The sequence below is a fragment of the Schistocerca gregaria genome, chromosome 1, assembly GCF_023897955.1.
Source record: "Schistocerca gregaria isolate iqSchGreg1 chromosome 1, iqSchGreg1.2, whole genome shotgun sequence".
Taxonomy (NCBI): Eukaryota; Metazoa; Arthropoda; class Insecta; order Orthoptera; family Acrididae; genus Schistocerca; species Schistocerca gregaria.
Window position 1 is genome coordinate 622,522,561 of NC_064920.1, and position 22,759 is coordinate 622,545,319.

The 22,759-nt window shown below is 37.9% G+C and overlaps 1 protein-coding gene across 1 annotated transcript in view; it reads left to right on the forward strand.

Annotated features, from left to right (window-relative positions):
• The first annotated feature begins 521 nt into the window (after window positions 1-521).
• LOC126359551 (zinc finger protein ZFP2-like) overlaps window positions 522-22,759 on the forward strand; it is a 42,318-nt gene continuing 20,080 nt past the window's right edge. The window contains exons 1-4 of the mRNA XM_050007639.1: window positions 522-566; window positions 6,517-6,718; window positions 9,740-9,901; window positions 19,220-19,362. Coding sequence (XP_049863596.1) covers window positions 6,536-6,718; window positions 9,740-9,901; window positions 19,220-19,362 — 488 coding nt within the window. The 5' untranslated portion in view covers window positions 522-566; window positions 6,517-6,535. The remainder of the gene's footprint in view (window positions 567-6,516; window positions 6,719-9,739; window positions 9,902-19,219; window positions 19,363-22,759) is intronic.

Here is a 22,759-nt window from a genome sequence, read left to right on the forward strand (position 1 = left end):
AAATAGGAGTGGTTTTGAAAGGTGTTGTGTAACAACAATCTGCACAATATTTTCAAATTAATGAAGTAAAGAAAATCATAGAGAATTCTCCGAAACAATCCTGAAGTGCCATAAACAATAATTACCCTTTCGTAGGCCTATTAATTTTTTTTGTGTTAAAAGACTAGTTAAAAACTAGACCTGAGTTATGATACACACATCGGCGAATTGAAAGAAAAAAAACCTGCACACTAGGGAGGCGTGGCTGGTTCCCGAAGGTATGTCAACATCTGAATGGAGAATATTGTCAAACTGTTAATATTTGGTCACACATGTTCAGTGTGTGTTGACAATACCGAGAATATTTTGAAGTCTATCAGTGCTGTTCGTCAATATTTCTAGTACTAACAGTGTGTCAATACGCGCCTTCAAACGGTCAATATAATGACAGTTTGACAGTATTATTGAACGTGTAAGTTCCCCGTTACCAAATCCGATTTTGGGAACCACATATAAACGGGGTGAGTGATATCTTTGTCCAAGCAAACCTTTGGAACGACTCAAGTGTCAAAATTAAGAGGGCAGCGGTAAGCTCTTAGAACTGTTTGCTCGTTTGTAAACAAGTAGATGTTTTTGTTGATATGCGGAGGTAGTTTGTGACAATGCACTTATCAACATCAAACTTATTTCCACGAACATTATACTGGCACCTGGAGAAATTGTGCCGGCACTAATTCGCATAGTGCCCGATGATAATTGTTGAATATTTATTTAAATGTACTAAAGAAAATTGAGACTATATCGTATCAGAGAAATTTAAGACGCAAGTAACAATTTTTGCACACTTTTTTTTAAATATGTTTGGCACCATTTCAACACTACGGCATTGCAACAAACCGTAACATAAATTGTACTATTAAGACCGCTCACTACTGTGCCACACGAGAAGAGACGAAAACTCTCTTGTTAACTCTAAGCATTATAATGAAATTAAACACACAAATATCTCGGGTACAAATTCATCGGAGGCGGCGTCAGCAGGAGGCAAATATCTGCAGCAGAATTTTACAGCTACGACTTTGAACTGTCTGAAGAGAGACCTCGGTAAAGAAATTCTGGTATGCGTTTATTTTATCTGTCAGTATCTAATTAAGAACTCTTAGAAAATCTCTTAATAATTGTCTGATTAACTGAAATCTGTAGTCAGTAAATTATGTGCATAAGTAAATAAATTAAGTGTTGTTTAAAAAGAAATTGGCCTGCAGTTAGTCTCTAGTGAAACCAGAGTGATGCAAGATGTTTTATGCAATAATCAAGTAAATTCCTAATGCTAAACATGAACCGCCTGTCTAGTTTAATGCGACGAAGTTCGCTTATTAATGCAAATGTTTTTGGGTTAATTTGCTGTAGTGCGTGGTTGATGATTTGAATCATGACAGAAAGACTCAGAAGCCACATCTAGATTCTGTAGTATCATAACATGTTTGCATCAGAGCTTGTTTATCCCTGATACATTCCATAGATACAATGAGAATTGATTAAAGCAGTGTAATGTGTCACCTACCAGTGTCCATCAGTGATTGTACCAGCGCTGTAAACAATTCAAGAGAAACATGGCTTTAGAGAACAATAATATGAATGTAATAATAATCACAATTGAAGCATTTATTGAAATACTTTCAGTGTAAGTTTTCATCAGAGTAATGTAGCTGATTGGAATCATTAGTGTGGAATCATTTCGTGAGAAGTATTTGGCAGGAAGGGGGGGTCATTCCTTTTAACCATGTTGGATGCTGTCATGGGCTAAATTCTGAACCACTTTGTAATGTGGTGAGGAAAAAGCAAGTGGCACACACACACACACACACACACACACACACACACACACACACACACACACACAAAGCCCTGAAGTAGCTGAAGGGCTTAGCTACATATTTTAATGAGTTTAGGAACTACTATAAATTAGGCAGGACACTTGAATTTGAGTTAATACTTACGAATATATGATTGCAAGATTAGAAGTTTGCTGCCAAATTTTTGTCTGTTGATATTTTTTATGCAAGCTCTTCTGCCGAATAATGTTAGAGACAAATCATCCGCTTTGACTAGTGACATACGAAATATGCGTAAACAATATGGTGACTAGTATGTGATGTTATTGGCAACTCTTTCATGTAGACTAAGTGACAGATCAGCCTGTCACCACAATCAGGTTTTATGGTATCACATTCATTGGCTTTGCAAACTCTCAACCACACTGTCACCTTCCAACTTAGTCCAGACCTTGGGCATAGCTACAGATCAGTCTGTCACCACAGCCAGGATTTTTTAGTATCCCATTCGTTGGCTTCACCAATTAACAACAATACTATAAATATATACACTAAAATGTGATGTAACAGAAGCCATTAAAATTAAGCCACTGGCCAAAGCTGATGACTTACATCAAACATTCCTCTTGGCCTGTTTCGGCCTTATGTAACAAAAATTCAGCAAAGAGCAAGAAAGTTGCCTGTTTGTTTAAAAAATGTGTATAGTGGCTGAGGGTCTAACTATTTTGTGTGAAAATGGATTCTCTTGTCACATCAGATTTGTTACAAATTCCATACATCCTTTGGATGATTCCTTTATCTAAATGATGTGGAATGATGAGTCAATTTACAGGATATGTACAAATTGTTTGAATTATTCAGCACAACATTTTGCAGTCTCTTTGTTAAGTATGATTCAAACCAGAGCAGTACAGAAGTGTCCAATTCCACCCATCTGCTTTGACCTGATGTCATCAAGATGGCAGGTGCCTCTAGTTCCCAGTTTATTTGAAATGGCAACCATAAAGTCACTAAATGCACCCATGAACATTTACCATGCAACATTTTTAATGTCAGCAATAAAATGAAACTAATAGTGCGGAAAGTAGAGGGTTTGGGACAGGGGTAGGCTAAATATACAGTAAGGGTGTCACCATTCTAAAATAAACAATACTGAAAAATAACAAACACAACATCCTCTAGGGAAATATGGAAGCGTCCGATCCCGCCTGTCTGCTTTGTCACATGACGTCTCAAATATGGCAGAAACGACCATAAACCATGATTCCAATATGGAGCATATGAAGTCAAATGGTTCAAATGGCTCTGAGCACTATGCGACTTAACTTCTGAGAGCATCAGTCGCCTAGAACTTAGAACTAATTAAACCTAACTAACCTAAGGACATCACACACATCCATGCCCGAGGCAGGATCGAAGCTGCGACCATAGCGGTCGCCTGGTTCCAGACTGTAGAGCCTAGAACCGCATGGCCCAAATAAAGTCGTTACATACATATCATGAAGGCAAAAATACATCGAAAAACAAACACATACACGTTCCACAAAAAGCCTAATGACACTAACAGGACAAGTGCAGAAAATAGGGGGTTTTTGGGTGGGGACAAACTAAATATAAACAAATTTAGACACCTACCCCCCACACAAAACCACGCAAAACGACGAAAAAAACCGACATCACAAAACTCCCCAAATACCACTAAACACAATATCATCTAGAATCGGACCCTTCCCTTGACCTATATAGTTCAACAGCAGCTCCCGATCCCATAAATTAGGACCTAACACTTCCCCAGACCTATATAGCTCAAAAACATCTCCCGATACCAATACCAACATTCACAGCCACACATTGGGATCGAACACTTCCCTTCACCTGTTATTCTTACGACATCTCCACATACAGCCGTCCATGGTCCGAGATGCCGGAACTTTAAGTAAGCTTTATTTCTTCGCGACTTCATCAAAAAATCTGAATAGTTGAAGAAATTTTATTAGAGACAATGCACTGTCCCCCATCATGGTCGACAACCGAAAACTGTTGACCCTGTCAGTCATATCCATACCTACCAAAGACATAAGAAAAACAATTTATCAAAATTAACACACAATGCCACACTTGCAAACTAAACCAAAAACATCACCAAACACACTACCAGAGAGCACCACAGATCGCATCAAAACAACACCTAGAAACACGCCACTCTCACAAACTAAATTCCGCGCCATCGTGACGTCACACACCACAACAGCCTTATGCCATGGGTCAAAGCTGATGGGTGGGATCAGATGCTTCAGTCGACCCGCCTCTAGAATAAACCAAATAAAAGACACTCCGTCCCCTTCCACCCACACCCACACCAAAATAACCACTGCAGAAACCCACTGAAAATGCTGCCACATACACTTGTGTGTGAATTGAGAATCAGAGACTTGGCTCAGTGCCACAATTTCCACACACTGCTGACACTGCACATTCCACAAAGTGACCATGTAACTGGAGAACTTTAATTGGATACGCCATATTGTCAGCTATAACAGCAACCAACCAATGACTAGTAAACTTCGTTGTAACATTCATAGATATAACAAAAAACGGTTAACAACACAATAAACTAAAAGATTCAAAACCATAAATAAATTGGTAAGCAATAACTAAAGATTTTGAAATAACATTCTGCCAACGGAGCAAAAGATCAAACTCCCACAACATTGAGTAAGAAGCAGCACTTAGGCCAATACCTCGCTAACATCACCCACAGAAAATTTAGAAACAAACACTACACACTAGAGTGCACCACCAGTTACCACAACACTCCCCTTTCAACACAATCCATTTCTAACATGCTATGCGTTAGTGATGTCACACAACACAATTACATCATGAACCAAAGCAGATGGGTGGAATCGGACCCTTCCAATGACATGAAACCAATTGTGTGTAGACCCGTCAATACAATAAATCTTAAGTATCATGATCTACACAAACACATGGTATATGAATATATAAATTGCATTGTCAGTAAGCAACCCTTCTGGAATCCAAACTGTGATATTCTAAGAAAATTGTTTCTGCTTAAATGTGAGACTGTTCTTAACTACACTACTTTTTCAAATATTATGGAAAATATGTCAGTCAGGAAACTGGAACACAATTATTTAAATGTTTCTTGTTGCCTTTCTTATAAATATGTGTAACAAGCTCATATTTTAACCTGTCTGGAAAAAAATCTCTGTGCCAGTGATGCATTACGTTACTTATTAAGTTAGAGCAATTTTTTATAATTATGCTTGAAATTCCACCACCATCATATGAGCTTTTTTTTTAGATTTTTTTTAATAATTCCATTAATTTCAGTGAACAACTTCTAGTTGTTTTAAGTTTTGTGGAAATGACATTTTCAAAGTATGTTATCTTGGTTCTTCAACTGAACTATTTAATCCTATTTTTGCTGCTATATGTAAGATGTGAGTGTCAAAAATAGTCACAGCTTGTGAGTTATCAGTCACAACACTGTCATTTAGTTGAGTACTTATTTTACACACTGACTGACTGTTCTGTCTCCTGTGTGACAATATCCCATATCGTTTTCATTTCATTATCTCCATTATTTATTTGTCAGAACATGCATACTTCTTGATATTTTAATTACTTTCCTTAAAATGCTCAGTATTTTTGTAATATGTAAGTAATGTTGGAACTCAACTTATTCTGGCCCGTATATAAACTTCCTGCTGCTTCCATGAGGTTTTAATTCCATTGGTTACCCATTACTTGCTTTTTAAGCAGTAGCTGGATAACCTTTTAGAAAATGTGTGAGGCATGTCCAGAACGTAAGTACTGTTTTGGAAAAAACTCATAAAAACAGGACGTGCGCTAGCAGCGCATGTCGAGTGTTTCAAGAGTCAATTTCATGTCTTAATATCTGGAGATGTAATGGGAATATTGCGATGCAATCAACGCCATTGTGTATGTGCTTTGTCATCCTATGGATTGCCGCAGAAAAAATACAGGAGGTCCATTAAAAAAAACATGAGTATGTGTTAAAAAACACATATGCTTTCGTTTTAGAATGTTTCCAAATATGTACATTCATGGGCCCCAGCCCTACATTGATACCGGTGAAAGTCATTTTCCAATAGCTGTTATTGTTCCAGAGATATTTTGGGTGGACAAGATAGCTGGGACACCCTGTATAAAAGCTGTTTGTAGACCACCAAAGCAAAAGCAGAAATCACACTTAGATAACTATAATAGAGTAGTGCTTATGTATGCAGTTTCAGTTGACGTGTGCCACTACTGTCTACCTTCCACATACAGAATATTCTTGTTAATAATTGTCTTAGAAAAGCACAGGATTTTTATGTCAACCATTGTATTATCTTTGCTGTAGTATGTGTGAATGCTATACTGAATCATGTTCTTTCTAAGTTAAGAATTTTGCTTTTACCTCTGAATTTTAATCAATATTATAATAATAATTATAGGAATTGATACTATTAGTTATGCATAACCTTTTTCAAGTGTGCTATGGAATACAGTTCCGACATAGAAACATTTTCTCATATTTCAAAATAAATCGGGGGTGGGGGCAGGGGGGAGGAGAGAACCTATGAGTATAATCGTGTTACTAGAAGACTGAAAAAACTTACACAGTTACTACACTGTTCATTTCTGTTTACAAGAATAATGTTGTTTACAGGTCAGTACAGCTAATCACCATGCAGACAACAATAGTCGAATGCCACAGATCTGTATTTCCAGATGAAGATGCAACAACAGATCAGTTTCATCAGCTCTGCAGATTTTGTGCAAAGAAGAACAGCTGTATGATGCCCATATTCAGAGGACAAGGACTTACTGATGACTTACCATCAAAAATAAAAGCATATGTGCCAGTTGAGGTAATTATAAATGAAACCTGAAACAACAGGGAAGAGTGATAGAGTAGCACTAAGAAAAGTATTTTGAGAACTTACGTAGTTCATAAGTGTAGAAAATCCTGTATGTTCTTACAACACATTTGTGATTCAAAAGATTATTATCTGGAAAAGATACTTCTCTTTATTTATAAGTTTTGCCTTAAAAGCTCAACAAAGTTATCTGTTGCACAATTGCTACCTTAAATTTTATATTCCAGAGTTTAAATAAATGCTTGCAGTACTATGGGAGAAGCAATAATGGAAGGACTCCAAAGTTTACTCATTAGTTGAATTCAGCCAAATTGTTTTTAAAATTATACTTATCAGTTTGAAAGCCATAGAGAAAAATTAGAAAGGGGAAAATTGTTTGTAATACCTACACTATGCATCTCCAAGAAAGGAGAACTTACTTTCCAGATGTGCTTGATACCAATCACACTTACTTACAGTCCCTTCTGTTGTAGCCTACTTCTTTCAACTAAACATGGTGGTGCAGTGATAGGACACTAGACTTGTACTTGGAAGGGCAGCCAGTTCATATTCCTATCCAGACATCATAGGTTTTCCTTAAATAATTACAGGTGAATGCTGAGATGGCTCCTTTCCTTCCCCACTTTTCCTCCGCCTGAGCCTCTGCTCTGTCTCTAATAACTGTGTTGCCAACAGTATGTTAAACTCTGAATCTTCCTTCCTGCTTATTTTTCACTTCTCAGGTTTCCAATATTTCCCAGAATATCTTTGTCTCCTGTTCCATTCATAATATGTTTTCATCTTTACTGACTCCCTTTTCCTCACTTGCCCTCTCCTTTATGTTTTAAAATTGTGTTGATCTGTTTCTGGTTTTCCTCCCTAGTACAGCTTTTTTTTACCACATCTTCTCAATTGTGTATGAATAGTGCATTTTGTTTTAAATTTTTCCAACTGTATCTCTTGACTGCACTATCTGTAGCTCATGAATTCTCTTGTTTCCTAATGTAAGCATTTCACTATGAATTGCCACCTTGTTGTATCCTTACTGTACCTCACTTGAGAGATTTCTCCATTTTATTGTTACTTATCATTCTTTTCCAACTATTCTATTCCTATATCATGAGATTGAATGAATCCTTACTATAATATGTACACCAGAAAAAGGACACATCTAGCATTTTTTGTCATATTTGTTCTCGCTTTATTGTTCACCATATAGCAAAGATGCTGAGTCGCAGACAGGCACAACAAAAAGATTGACAAAAAATGAGCTTTTAGCCAACAAAATCTTCTTTGTACACACACACACGCGTAGGCGCACCCGTCCGCCCGCCCACGCACCCACCCCCACACAAACTCTGATGCACACACATGACTGAGTTGAGTGTGGTCTCAGCAGCTAGAGACTCCCTGTCTGTGACTCAGCATCTCTACTATATGGTGAGTAGCAACTATCCTTTTCATAATATTGTTACATTCCATCCTGGATTTTTCATATTTTCCATCCCCTCTCCCCTTCCCCCTCCCTCTCCCTCTCCCTCCCCCTCCCCCACTCCCTCTCCCCTTAAAAAAAAAAAAAAAAAAAAAAAAAAAAAAAAAACCACTTTCCTTCAATGCAAATAGGGACAAGTGATTTTGGATGGAATGGATGGGTGAGAAAAGGAGTAGATGAAATGAAGATAGAACCAGAGGAAGAGGGAGGCAAGAGCTTAATAGAGAGAAGCTAACAGAAGAAGGGAACAGAAATATAGTGCCCAAGAAATATTGTCAAGGTACTGGTGGAAGTTACCTGTGACAATGTTTAGGAGAGACAGAGACATTGGAGGATGGAGAATAGTAGGGGAGGTGAAGGTTTCTGAGTGAGTAGTGTTGTTCAGGGTCAATAGACCTACACATCCCACTTAAGTTCAGGTTATAGAGAGGTAAGAAGTTGGAGAATTAAGGTCATGAGAAATGATTCAATCATCCACCTTAAACATATTGTAGTGCACAAATGTACCTGTCTTGTGATAAATAGGGCATGTACTTTGCCATTGTACAACATAGAGCTTGTTCTGGATCACTATACTGTTATTATAGCCAGCCTTCAAGTAAGGTATGCAGTATAAAGATGTTTGCTTATGGAACCAATAGTTTCCTTGGCTATAGTGTCAAGAGATTAGGTAACAATGTCTGTAGGACTAGATGTTACAGTAGGTGGGCAAAAATTGTAGAAGACTGAGGTTGAAATATATATGACATACAATGTAGGATTTTAGGTGTAAGTACTATTCCAAGATGGGAAGGATCAGCACAGGAGAGCAAATTTTGACAGGCTGCATCAGAAGACTGAAAAATGGGTGTGGTAGTCATTCTCTGGGCCTGTGCTGTCTCTGTGATGTCCTCATTATTGATGGATCGTTAAACTCCACCTTCCTTCCATTATTCAACTTGATGGGACTCTGTCTTACATAGGAAATATGCTTTGTAATGTTGGAACCATAATTTTCTAACTGATCAGAGAACAGATTTGAAGAGCTTGACATAGGGAAAGCTTTCTTTCCAGATGTTTCTGTTCTTCGATATTTTTCTTGTGTATCATTTAAAAAAAAACTTTATCAGCTAGAAACCTGTGAAGAACAAATAACCTGTTACAGCTAAATACCTCACTGCCCTGCTAAAATATTGCTGGAGATATCTAACCATACACAACTACTTGTTACAACATTGTTGATCTGGTAATAAACTCAAGTATATGTGCTGAAGAAATTTATTGGAACAGTGTTCCATGCTTGAATCATCTTCTGTTTGTCCTTTTTTTTTTTTCTTTAAAGTTGTACATGTAGGGTGTGCATATTTCTTGATAAGCATGTGCTCACATTACATTGGTGTTTTCTTTCCCCTCTTTTGTTTTCACCTCTCTGGTATAAGGCCTTCCTGTCACCACACCATCTTAAAACTAAACTGCTATAGAGTGGAAGGGTGTTTTGAACTACATGAATTTCCAGGCCATTAGCGTTAATACCATGTTTTCTTTGACTACGTGTTTTGCAGGTTTCTGAGGATGACACCTTACCTTTACAAATCTGCAGCCCTTGTGTTCAGTGCCTTACAATGTGGCATGAATTTATCACTGGCTGTGTAAAAGCAGATGAAAACTTAAGAGTCACTTATCAAGAAATACTGAAAGCTAAAGCTGGTAGAGATGGTTCTAAGGTATGTTTATTGTGTGTAATACAAAAAACCATTACTCCAGGAAAATAGTTGCCTTATAAATATGTCATATTGTTTTTTATATGGATATATGATATTTATTGCTATATAAGAAATGATCAGAAGCTACTTACATTACCACTTCTTTATTTACATTAAAGAACAAATATTATTACAGTTTCTACCTTTGGATTCATTTCAAGAATATTTTATCATCTGATTACTTAATTACTTAATTATTTGTTCTTTTCATGTGGAAAAGAAATAACATTGTCAAAGAAGAAATTAGTGATTGTCTAATATTTCAGCAATATTATTTACAGACACAATACCTTTCAAAGGGTTGCAGCTGTTAAGTTTTGACCATCACTGGTCTTCTTCTTCAGGTCTAATAGTAACAAAATAAATAGAGAATCCTGTGTAACTACTTAAAAACAAATGTAATTTCACATGGGTGTTGTACACTTTTATAACAAGCAGTATGCTACAACATTTTGGGGCCTGCATGAGTCATGCATGTTCACAGTCAGTAGAGTTTGCTGGTTCTTGTATAGTGGAACCTGGCTATAACAACATTCAAAGGACCGTGAACATTATGTTGTTAAAAATGAGAGTCTTTGTAACTGAGATTCATATTTTCAGTCTGTTGTGGTGTTAAATGGAAAACAATACATTTATTTAGCCATATTTTGCACAGTTTTCACTCTTAAGCTTACACGAATACAGTAGGTACAGCAGTATGTCGAGTACTTACCAGACATCTTTACTTAGGAGTAAAGTAATCAGTCATTTTACTCTGCTTTCTATTTGCCCAATACACACTTTCTAAATTACAGTCTAGGTTCATTATTTCATTTGCAGTTTCACTGCTTCCTTCCCTACCTTCATAGACTATGTTCACAATTGTAATAGCTTCTAAAGCGTCACTCATAGTAGTTATAAGCTCTTTATTTCTTCCTTCTTCCTCTTCTTCTTCACCCGCTTCACTCACTCCATGGTCACCGTGGCCCTGATTCTTCACTTCATTTGCAATTTTGTCTTCAGTTTGCGCTTGGGTTGTAACAAGGTCATCATCTATTGTTGCATACATTTCATAGCTATGCTGTTTGAGAATATGACAGTTGATTTCTGGTAGCAATGCAGATAGCAACAAATCATCAGTATCACTGAATGTGTCATCCGTTTCAGCAGCATTTATTCTTCCATTTGTGTTTCCCACATGACGTAAACAGTTCTTGATGGTTTATGTTGTGACCCGGCTCCAAGCTTTGGTAATGCAACTGATTGCATCCATCAGTGTAAGAGAGTAATCTGCTTTTTCTCAATGCATTGTGTCATTTTCAGTAGTATGAGCTTACAGTAGTGACATTGTGGACTCATAGTCACTCCTTGGTCTGTGGGCTGCAACAAGTGTGTCATATTTGCAGGAAGAAAACAAGCTTAATATTCTCCAGACCAGAGAGAGCCGGATGCGCTGGACAGTTGTCAGCAAGAACCAGTATCTTTCTTTTAACATTGTAGTGCACTAGTGGATTGTTTGCATGCTTAAAAAACAGGATTTTTTATTTACTTATCATGAGAAATTTTTTTCTTCTTAGTTCCATCTGTGTTAGCACAAATCAGAATTGTTGTTCCTTTTTTAGATAACTGGCCACCAACACATTTTTTGCCCTTGAGTTTCAGAGTTTGTCAGGTTTCAAGTTAAAGAAAATTCCAGACTGGTCTGCATTAAAGATGTGACAGTGTGCATATCATTCACAAATTGTAGGCCATGCGGTAATGAGCCATTGTTGGATTGTTTCAGTGTTTACACTGTTGGCTTCACTGCTCACTTCGCCGAAAGTAATGCCGCCACATTGCTTGAATCTATCAATCCAGCCCTGCTGCACACAAATTCTTTATCTTTTAATTTTTTGGCAAATTATTCTGCTTTCACCATAAGGAGATATCCACTAATGGATACATTGATGCTTCTCTGTTGCTTAAACAACTTAAGCAACACTTCATACACATTGCTCCACTCAGCTTTCCATAACTGCTTAATTTTAGATCCATTTTGTTCAAACACAGTAGCAATTTTATTCTCGTTTTTCCAAATCGTTTGGACTGTGGAATTTACAAGGCCAAAATGGTGACATGTCACCTTTTTAGCTCCATTCTAGATTTCAAGAATCACTTTCACTGTTAAAACTCTTCTTTTAATGGCCGCACTGTTTTGAAATGCATTTACTTCATGCAGGAGGATCGTACAAACATACTTCCATTTGAGTCTCGTACAGATTCCCGTATGGAGGACATAGTGATGTACATCCCTGGGGTTGTGAAGCAGCTGAATGGGTTGAAAATAAATAAATCACCAGGTCCTGATGGGATTCCAATTCAGTTTTACAGAGGGAACTCTACTGCATTGGCTCCTTTCTTAGCTTGCATTTATCGCAAATCTCTTGCCCAACGTAAAGTCCTGAGCAACTGGAAAAAAGTGCAGGTGATGCCTGTATATAAGGGGTAGAAGGACGGATTCTCAAAATTACAGACCAATATCCTTAACATCAGTTTGTTGCAGGATTCTCAAATATATTCTCAGTTCGAATATAATGAATTTCCTTGAGACAGAGAAGTTTCTGTCCATGCATCAGCACAACTTTAGAAAGCATCGCTCCTGCGAAACGCAACTCGCCCTTTTTTCACATGATATCTTGCGAACCATGGATGAAGGGTATCAGACGGATGCCATATTCCTTGACTTCCGGAAAGCATTTGAGTTGGTGTCCCACTGCAGACTCCTAACTAAGGTATGAGCATTTGGGATTGGTTCCCAAGTGTGTGAGTGGCTCGAAGACTTCTTAAGTAATAGAACCCAGTATGTTGTCCTCGATGGTGAGTGGTTATTGGAGGTGAGGGTATCATCTGGAGTGCTCCAGGGAAGTGCGGTAGGTCCGCTGTTGTTTTCTATCTACATAAATGATCTTTTGGATAGGGTGGATAGCAATGTGCGGCTGTTTGCTGCTTATGCTGTGGTGTACGGGAAGGTGTCATCGTTGAGTGACTGTAGGAGGATACGAGATGACTTGGACAGGATTTGTGATTGGTGTAAAGAATGGCAGCTAACTCTAAATATAGATAACTGTAAATGAATGCAGATGAATAGGAAAAAGAATCCTGTAATGTTTGAATACTCCATTAGTAGTGTAGTGCTTGACACAATCATGTCGATTAAATATTTGGACGTAACATTGTAGAGCGATATGAATTGGGATAAGCATGTAATGGCGGTTGTGGGGAAGGCGGATAGTCATCTTCGGTTCATTGGTAGAATTTTGGGAAGATGTGGTTCATCTGTAAAGGAGACCGCTAATAAAACACTAATACGACCTATTCTTGAGTACTGCTCGAGCGTTTGGGATCCCTATCAGGTTGGATTAAGGGAGGAGATAGAAGCAATTCAGAGGCAGGCTGCTAGATTTGTTACTGGTAGGTTTGATCATCATGCGAGTGTTACAGAAATGCTTCAGCAACTTGGGTAGGAGTCTCTAGAGGAAAGGAGGCGTTCTTTTCGTGAATCGCTACTGAGGAAATTTAGAGAACCAGCATTTGAGGCTGACTGCACTACAATTTTACTGCCGCCAACTTACATTTCACAGAAAGACCACAAAGTTAAGATAAGAGAGATTAGGGCTCGTACAGAGCCATATAGGCAGTCATTTTTCCCTCATTCTGTTTGGGAGTGGAACAGGGAAAGAAGATGCTAGTTGTGGTACGAGGTACTCTCCGCCACGCACCGTATGGTGGATTGCGGAGTATGTATGTAGATGTAGATGTACATGTAGATGTACTTCATTACAGATTGTTATGGTAACTGACATCACGTGTACTGTTGATGAGTACTGTGATTGTCACTACTTTTTTAGTATGAATATGCTAGGGTAACAAGGAGATGAGGAGCCTGTACTAAACTTGTTGTCGACGAAAGGGCTTTTCATAGCTTGTCATATGAGAAGATGAAGGCTGGTGTCTGTGTTTTGTCAGTCCTCAGCAAGTGAAGTACTATAACTGTTATGTGATCCGAAGACTCTTAGAGGCTGCTTGTGTCATACAACACCTAGGGTCAGTGAGTGTGAAAAAAGTTCAATGAAAGAAAAGGCATCACTCCGGAGATAGTATTAGAACCTAGGACATGTTTTGCATAAGTTTGTCACTTCACATTGCCCCACATTTGTGTAGTCCTTCACAGTCAAAGGGTTTCTTAAATTAGTCCTGGAGAGGATTTTTTATTCTTACCTGGTTCTCTGTAAATCCACCCTGACCCTAAGGGGATTTTATGTTTGTCAATTGCGTTGTTTTAATCCTGACATTTTGGTGATGGAGTATGCCCTTAAAAGCTTATTCCAATAATGCTTCAAAATGTAAATGGCAAGAACAGGAATGATGGGCGAGCTGGGAGCCCTTGCCAACAGGGTGGAGCTCCAAATTGACTGCCAGATTTTGGTATCCTCAACTTACCCTTGTACAGCTTGACGTAACTTGCCCTTTCCTTTTCAAATTTCAAGTTTTGGCATTCATTATGAAAACTTACCATTACTTTTGCAGTGGAGAGGAAGGATTGGTGTATTGGCAAGATATGTCCCACCTCCGCCTGTTTTTCTTGATGTGTTCGCCCTTCTTGTTTCCTCTTAAGACAAGGGGGCTGATTTTATTAATCCCTTCTTCATGACGTGTGTACTGATACTGAGCGTAACTATATATTGACAACCACTGTTCTTACTCTGCTAGTATCACCAGGGTAATGTCATCGTCTTATTGGAATATTTGATTGTCTTCAGGGCACTGGCACTGCCAGATCATGCTCCCTTGTCCTCTGGTAAGACAGTTGGGCATGATGAAGATGATTCCTTGATAAGATTGCTGTGAATGGCAAAACAGAAATCTCACAGTTGGTCAGTTCGTCGTCCTCCCAGCTGCTGCAGCTTGGTGTCATCTCCACCACTGCCACTAACACGGTATCAGCTAGCTATTGCTTTTCAAAGTACCTGATCTAGGATTATGTGCAAGGCTGAAAATATTGTGATCTCTGCGGGCCGTCAAAAACCATGTGCCCTTTTCTACTACATGCAAGCAAACTACCTTGTTTCCGGTCATGTTCCCTAATGATAGTGTTGGTAGTAACATGCAGCTTGGGCAGACTGAGACATCATAAAGTATCATTTATGGGTTAGCTCCACACTTCAGAAAAAATATTCTTGCAGATTTTGAAAGAGACATTTCATTTGTAATCTCATTTGAAGAGAGCCTTAACAAGGTGGCCGAGTTGCAGCAAATAGATATTGCACTCTGATATTGGCACAAAGTAAACAAACAGGTTGAAAGGCACTACTTTTCATCTGCATTTTTTGGGCATACCACTGATGCCGATGTGTTAAGTAGTTTTTAGAAAGAAACTTCTGACCTGAATATTACAAACTTCTTCAGCTAAAAGTGGATGGCCAACTTGGGGATTCTTAAAGGACTTGCATCTTCATCTGAAGAGTATTCATGAAGACAGTACATCAGCTTTTATTGGCTTGGGATCTTGTGGTCTGAATATAGTTCACCAGAGTTTCAAGAATGGAGACTTAAAATTGGGGTGTTATATTGTTTCTGAGAGCAATTTATAATCTGTTGAAGAAACCACCTGCACAAAGAGCTGATTATAAAAGATTTAATAAGCCCAAAAACCTTCTCTTCCCTAAAAGGTTTTGCTCTGTGTGCTGGCTTGAAAATGAGAATGTGGCTGATCGGGTTGTAAAAATCACCTCCTTCATAAAGATTTACGTGGACAAAGTAAAAGAACTCAACATTAAAATAGATACTTACACCTGGCGAATGATGTTGAAGTACCTCGAAGATCCTGCTGACTAAAATATCTTTTTTTACTTTGTTTCAGGGCAGGTCACACCCTTCTTGAGGGAATTCCATTGTAAAGTCCTCATGGCGCCTTTCCTGTATGAAGTTCCTTGTCTCCTATTCTTGCTAATGTATTGTCCATAGCAGCTAAGCCTGATGTATTCTCTGCTGCAAAATCGGTATGTAATATAAAACCTGATGATGATGCTAGCCTAATTCCTGCCAAAGAAATTAACTTAGGTCATGCTGTATGGTCTGATCTCAGAAATGTAAAAGTTCCTGCCAAAGATATTTTAACATTCAGGACTGAGTGCATGGACTTTGTGATCAAAATGTGCTCAGACCTCCTCCAAAAGTCATCTTTTTTGAAGTATAGCATTTGTAGATACATAACCTTTTGTGATCCAGCTGTGATAAATAGCAACCCAAGAACTAGCAAGAGTATAATCTCAGATGCCTTGCAGACATTCTCTTTACAGATTTGGATGAGTGTTAAGGACTGTGATGAAGTTGAGAAGGAATCCGTATAACTCCTCAGGAAGCTAAAATATTTGGACCTCTGGGCAAGCTACAAGGGAGGAGAGAGAGAATCGATCACTTTTGGGGAGAGATACTGGATGGTGGTACCACCTCTTACCATTTGTATAGTTTCCTCAAAAGCTTCCCATTCTGACCTATGGTGAAGCCTCCATAGAACAAGGTTTTTCCATTAATAAAGAGTATATGACAGATAACCAAGAAAGCAAGATGTTGGTAGCCATATGTTGAGTAAATGATGGCCTGAAATTGGCTGACAGTGTCTTCAAGAACGAAACAAGAAAATGATTCATGACTATTGCAATGCGTGAGATTAGTATGGTGAGGCTCTAAAGCAGGAACAATATGAAGGGAAATGACGCAGCCATGAGGTCCATCGTCCAGCAATGAACTGAAAGCTAAAACGTCTTAGATACTAGCCAAGATGGCCACAGAACTGAGTGGAATTGATGAAGAGATTGCTTCTCTCACAAGGAGTTTTGACTGGTTTTCATTGATTGATTTTCATTGTTTTAGTGTTTAACAAAACACTGATAATTATTTGGCAGAGAAAATGTCACCATATATATACCCCAGTGCTGCCATGTTACTTTTGAAATTTAAATTTTATGTCATACAATATATTCCTTTTATATTTATTGTCCAATCTGATGCATTATATCACCTGGAAAGTTCATAGATCCTGTATGGGAGAAGGAGCAAAAACATGCTCTTAATTCAAAGTTTGTGTGGACTCATTAATAAACACACAAATCTTTTACCTAAAAATGGCACATTTTTATGCAACTTGCCTGTAAAGAAGGCAATAACTTGTTCTTTCAAGATTAGAGGTAAAAACATGTTCACAAATACAGAAGTCCTTATATTTTTTTTGTGAACTTATCTGTTTAATTACCCTTCAGGTGTCAAAATTTGTCAGGGAAAAATGCTACAACTGTGTCTGGAAATGAGAGAATTTCATTTTGGGGAACTTGTGGTAACCGATTTTTCCAGATATGAAATCTGGCTTGGTAAAGTGATGTATTACTTTAGTCACAAATATATAAATGATGATGTAACCATTGAAATAAAAAAGAAAAACTGTCAGTTTGCCAGGAAGAAAATGATGGATGTACCTGTCACCAGTGTGTGATTGTTGAAATCTATGATATGTAACACTTAAGAAACCAACTGGGAGTTTACTTGCTTAAATTCAGATGGCCTTTCAAACCATATGGTTAGTCTCAAAGGCCATACTATCATTACAACAGTAATCCAGCATACTAACCAAAAAGTTATGTGCACATACATATGCCCAAATTTTCAAATGATGCCAATTGTAAATATGTTCATATGTGTATGCACTATTACAAGGGCCACTGATGCCCATGGAGTTTTCTGTAACATTTCATTTACATTGTGCTATAACACATGATATTTTAATGCTAGAGTTATGTGCTTGTGCTCTTGAGAACAACAGAAAAGTTGAAATTCACTAATTGTTTCAACCAAATTAACATCATCAATGAGGGGAAAAGTTTCTTTTAACTAATTTTGATTGATGTTATGGTAATACATAGGCTTGTGAGCAGTTCTCATCTGAATGTGAAAGACTGTGTACTTATTGTGTTCACCTATTTTTGTGTAGTCTCTTTTTGGGGCAAAGCACTTTTTGAAATGTTTTCCACGGGTAGATTTCATTAATGGAAAGTGATTTTGGAAGGTCTTCAAAAATACTCACAGCTATCACAACCTTTCCATTGTGATTGGAGTATTTTACTGCCAAGGATATTAAATGTGGGAAACAGACGGCAGTCAGAAAGTGTCAAATCTTTCTGTTCCAACTCTTTACTCATGAGTAAAGTATCTTTTCAAGTAGGTGTGTTGCCCTATAGAAATGATTTCTTTTTCTTTTCCAATCTAGGTCTCAACTCATGATTTTTTTTTCCGTCCAGTGTGTCCAGCAGTCCTGTGCTAGTTATTTTTGTACCCATTCGAGATTATCAATAAGCAGAATCCCTTTTACATCCCACAAAACACTGGCTATAACCAATCTGGCAGATGACATTAGCTCCACCTTTTATGCTACAGAACTGCTGATTTCAGCCCACTGCACTGATTACTGTTCCTTTTATGGAATGAAAACCTGTGCCTCGTACATGCTAACAAATTGTGCACCATCAGTTGTATTCTTTGTAAAACTATTTTTGAACAGTGCTAGTAAAATTATCTTCTCATTTACCTTTGATGAGAATTTAACAGTGTGAATGGCTGTTGTTGCAGTTTTGGACCACAGATCAAATTTCATTGGCTGTAAACTGTTCAAAATATTGAATTTAACAATTCCTCATTAACTTTTAACAACTTTGAATTAGTTATCATTGGCTGTAAACCATTCAAAATATTGACTTTAATGTCAGTTCATTAATCCAGTTCATCCATTTGAAGAAAGCATTGACTACATAACAAAATGATATTTTTAAAAACCATGTAAGCAGAATTATATTCCAGGCAAGAGGACACATCATGTGCATTATTGTGTAACATGTAACAGCTTGACAAAAATAAAGTTGCAATAATATTAATGCAATTTCTGTAAAGTGCAAGCACCGCTCACACATTTAGACCTTAGGCCTATTCTGACTGACTGAATGCTGCCTACAAGGCAGTATGAGGAATGATCTATGATTGTGGAATGTATGATCAACATGTCACTGATTCTTCCTGCTGTTATTGCCAGTAGATGAATCTTAATGGTGCCATTGCTTCTTTATTCATTTTCTGTATCAGAACATTTCACCTCTCCCTGTAAAAATTTTACCTCATCATTCTCATTCATAATTGGATAACCATTATACTGATATATTGATTTAGGATTTGTGTGTGTGTCCTTTTTTTCTTCTCTAACATGACACTGCCATTTAGTCTGTTTCAGAAGAGAGAGATAATCAACAAATTACAGAGGCCAGGACTCCTGTTCAACAACAAGACAAAATATCTCTCAGTACAGTGGAAATGGCAAATGAAAATGAGGCTGACGCTACTGCAGAGACTGGATCAGATGTGAGGTAATTCTCAAGTGCTGTGGCTATTTATCTTGTAGAAGCATTGTTTCTAGTTCCTGTTCTTTTCCATTTCATTAGTTTATTTATCCTTTAATCGGGCAGGTAGGCTAGAAAATTTAAAAAGGGAAATGGATAGGTTAAAGTTAGATATAGTGCAAATTAGTGAAGTTCGTGGCAGGAGGAACAAGACTTTTGGTCAGGTGAATACAGAGTTGTAAATACAAAATCAAATAGGGGTAATGCAGGAGTAGGTTTAATAATGAATAAAAAAATAGGAATTGGGGTAAGCTATTACAAACAGCATAGTGAACGCATTATTGTGGCCAAGATAGACACGAAGCCCACGCCTACTACAGTAGTACAAGTTTATATGCCAACTAGCTCTGCAGATGATGAAGAAATTGAAGAAATATATGATGAAATAAAAGAAATTATTCAGATATTGAAGGGAGACGATAATTTAATAGTCATGGGTGACTGGAATTCGGTAGTAGGAAAAGGGAGAGAAGGAAACGTAGTAGGTGAATATGAATTGGGGGGGGGGGGGGGGGGTGGTCAGAAATGAAAGAGGAAGCTGCCTGGTAGAATTTTGCACAGAGCACAACATAATCAAAGCTAACATTTGGTTCAAGAATCATAAAAGAAGGTTGTATACATGGAAGAACCCTGGAGATACTAAAAGGTATCAGATAGATTTTGTAATAGCAAGACAGAGATTTAGGAACCAGATTTTAAATTGTAAGACATTTCCAGGGGCAGATGTGGACTCTGACCACAATCTGTTGGTAATGAACTGTAGATTAAAACTGAAGAAACTGCAAAAAGGTGTGAATTTAAGGAGATGGAACCTGGATAAACTGAAATAACCAGTGGTTGTACAGAGTTTCAAGGAGAGCATAAGGGAACAATTGACAGGAATGGGGGAAAGAAATACAGTAGAAGAAGAATGGGTAGCTTTGAGGGATGAAGTAGTGAAGGCAGCAGAGGATAAAGTAGGTAAAAAGATGAGGGCTGCTAGAAATCCTTGGGTAACAGAAGAAATATTGAACTTAATTGATGAAAGGAGAAAATATAAAAATGCAGTAAATGAAGCAGGCAAAAAGGAATACAAACGTATCAAAAATGAGATCGACAGGAAGTGCAAAATGGCTAAGCAGGGATGGCTAGAGGACAAATGTAAGGATGTAGAGACTTGTCTCACCAGGGGTAAGATAGATACTGTCTACAGGAAAATTAAAGAGATCTTTAGAGAAAAGAGAACCACTTGTATGAATATCAAGAGCTCAGTTGGAAATCCAGTTCTAAGCAAAGAAGGGAAAGCAGAAAGGTGGAAGCAGTATACAGAGGGTCTATACAAGGACGATGTACTTGAGGACAATATTATGGAAATGGAAGAGGATGAAGATGAAATGGAAGATATGATACTGCGTGAAGAGTTTGGCAGAGCACTGAAAAACCTGAGTCGAAACAAGGCCTCGGGAGTAGACAACATTCCATTAGAACTACTGGCGGCCTTGGGAGAGCCAGTCCTGACAAAACTCTACCATCTGGTGAGCAAGTTGTATGAGACAGGTGAAATACCCTCAGACTTCAAGAAGAACATAATAATTCCAATCCCAAAGAAAGCAGGTGTTGACAGATGTGAAAATTACCAAACTATCAGTTTATTAAACTCACGGCTGCAAAATACTAATGCGAATTCTTTACAGACGAATGGAAAAACTAGTAGAAGCCAACCTTGGGGAAGATGAGTTTGGATTACGTAGAAATATTGGAACACGTGAGGCAATACTGACCCTACGACTTATCTTAGAACCTAGATTAAGGAAAGGCAAACCTACGTTTCTAGCATTTGTAGACTGAGAGAAAGCTTTTTACAATGTTGACTGGAATACTCTCTTTCAAATTCTGAAGGTGGCAGGGGTAAAATATAGGGAGCGAAAGGCTATTTACAATTTGTACAGAAACCAGATGGTAGTGGTTGGGAAGGGAGTGGGACAGGGTTGCAGCCTCTCCCCAATGTTATTCAATCTGTATATTGAGCAAGTAGTGAAGGAAACAAAAGAAAAATTCGGAGTAGGTATCAAAATCCATGGAGAAGAAATAAAAACTTTGAGGTTCGCCGATGACATTGTAATTCTATCAGAGACAGCAAAGGACTTGGAAGAGCAGTTGAACGGAATGGATAGTGTCTTGAAAGGAGGATATATGATGAACACCAACAAAAAAAAACGAGGATAATGGAATGTAGTTGAATTATGTTTGGTGATGCTGAGGGAATTAGATTAGGAAATGAGACACTCAAAGTAGTAAAGGAGTTTTGCTATTTGGGGAGCAAAATAACTGATGATGGTCGAAGTAGAGAGGATATAAAATGTAGACTGGCAATGACAAGGAAAGTGTTTCTGAAGAAGAGAAATTTGTTAACATCGAGTATAGATTTATGTGTCAGGAAGTCGTTTCTGAAAGTATTTGTATGGAGTGTAGCCATGTATGGAACTGAAACATGGACGATAAATAGTTGGACAAGAAGAGAATAGAAGCTTTCGAAATGTGGTGCTACAGAAGAATACTGAATATTAGATGGGTAGATCACATAACTAATGAGGAGGTATTGAATAGGATTGGGGAGAAGATAAATTTGTGGCACAACTTGACTAGAAGAAGGAATCGGTTGGTAGGACATGTTCTGAGGCATCAAGGGATCACCAATTTAGTATTGGAGGGCAGCGTGGAGGGTAAAAATCATAGAGGGAGACCAAGAGATGAATACACTAAGCAGATTCAGAAGGATGTAGGTTGCAGTAGTTAGTGGGAGATGAAGAAACTTGCACAGGATAGAGTAGCATGGAGAGCTGCATCAAACCAGTCTCAGGACTGAAGACCACAACAACAACAGTTTATTTATAGTCATTTAGTTTATTGTTTTTCTTATAATCAGTGGAGAAAAAACTGCAAGAAACTCGTATTTTATAAGATTATTCTGCTTAGACAGTGGAGCAGAGCTATTGCCATTCTCGTATTTTATGCTTGTGTAGAGTTTCAACTCATGTAGTGGAATAAGTCGCAACCTTAACAGATCCAGTTATTGCAAAGATGGGTCCAAGACTGAGCTTTACCCCCTGTGCTATTGGAATTGGACAAAATCAGTTATTCGTGACTCTTTAGAATAAGTAAAAACAACATAATGTAGAATAAGTAAATGCAACATAATGTTAGTTTGAAAATTAAAAAATGAAGTGCTTCATGGGTCTTTTGTCAGTATGGCAATAACATATTTGCACATTTTTGTGGTTATTGTGGATTCTAAGTCGGAAGAAAGACAAATGTACACACCTGTTGTGTATGGAAAAAATCTTGCACAAGGTTCTTGCTTCTCAGTCCTGAGAACTGTATACTT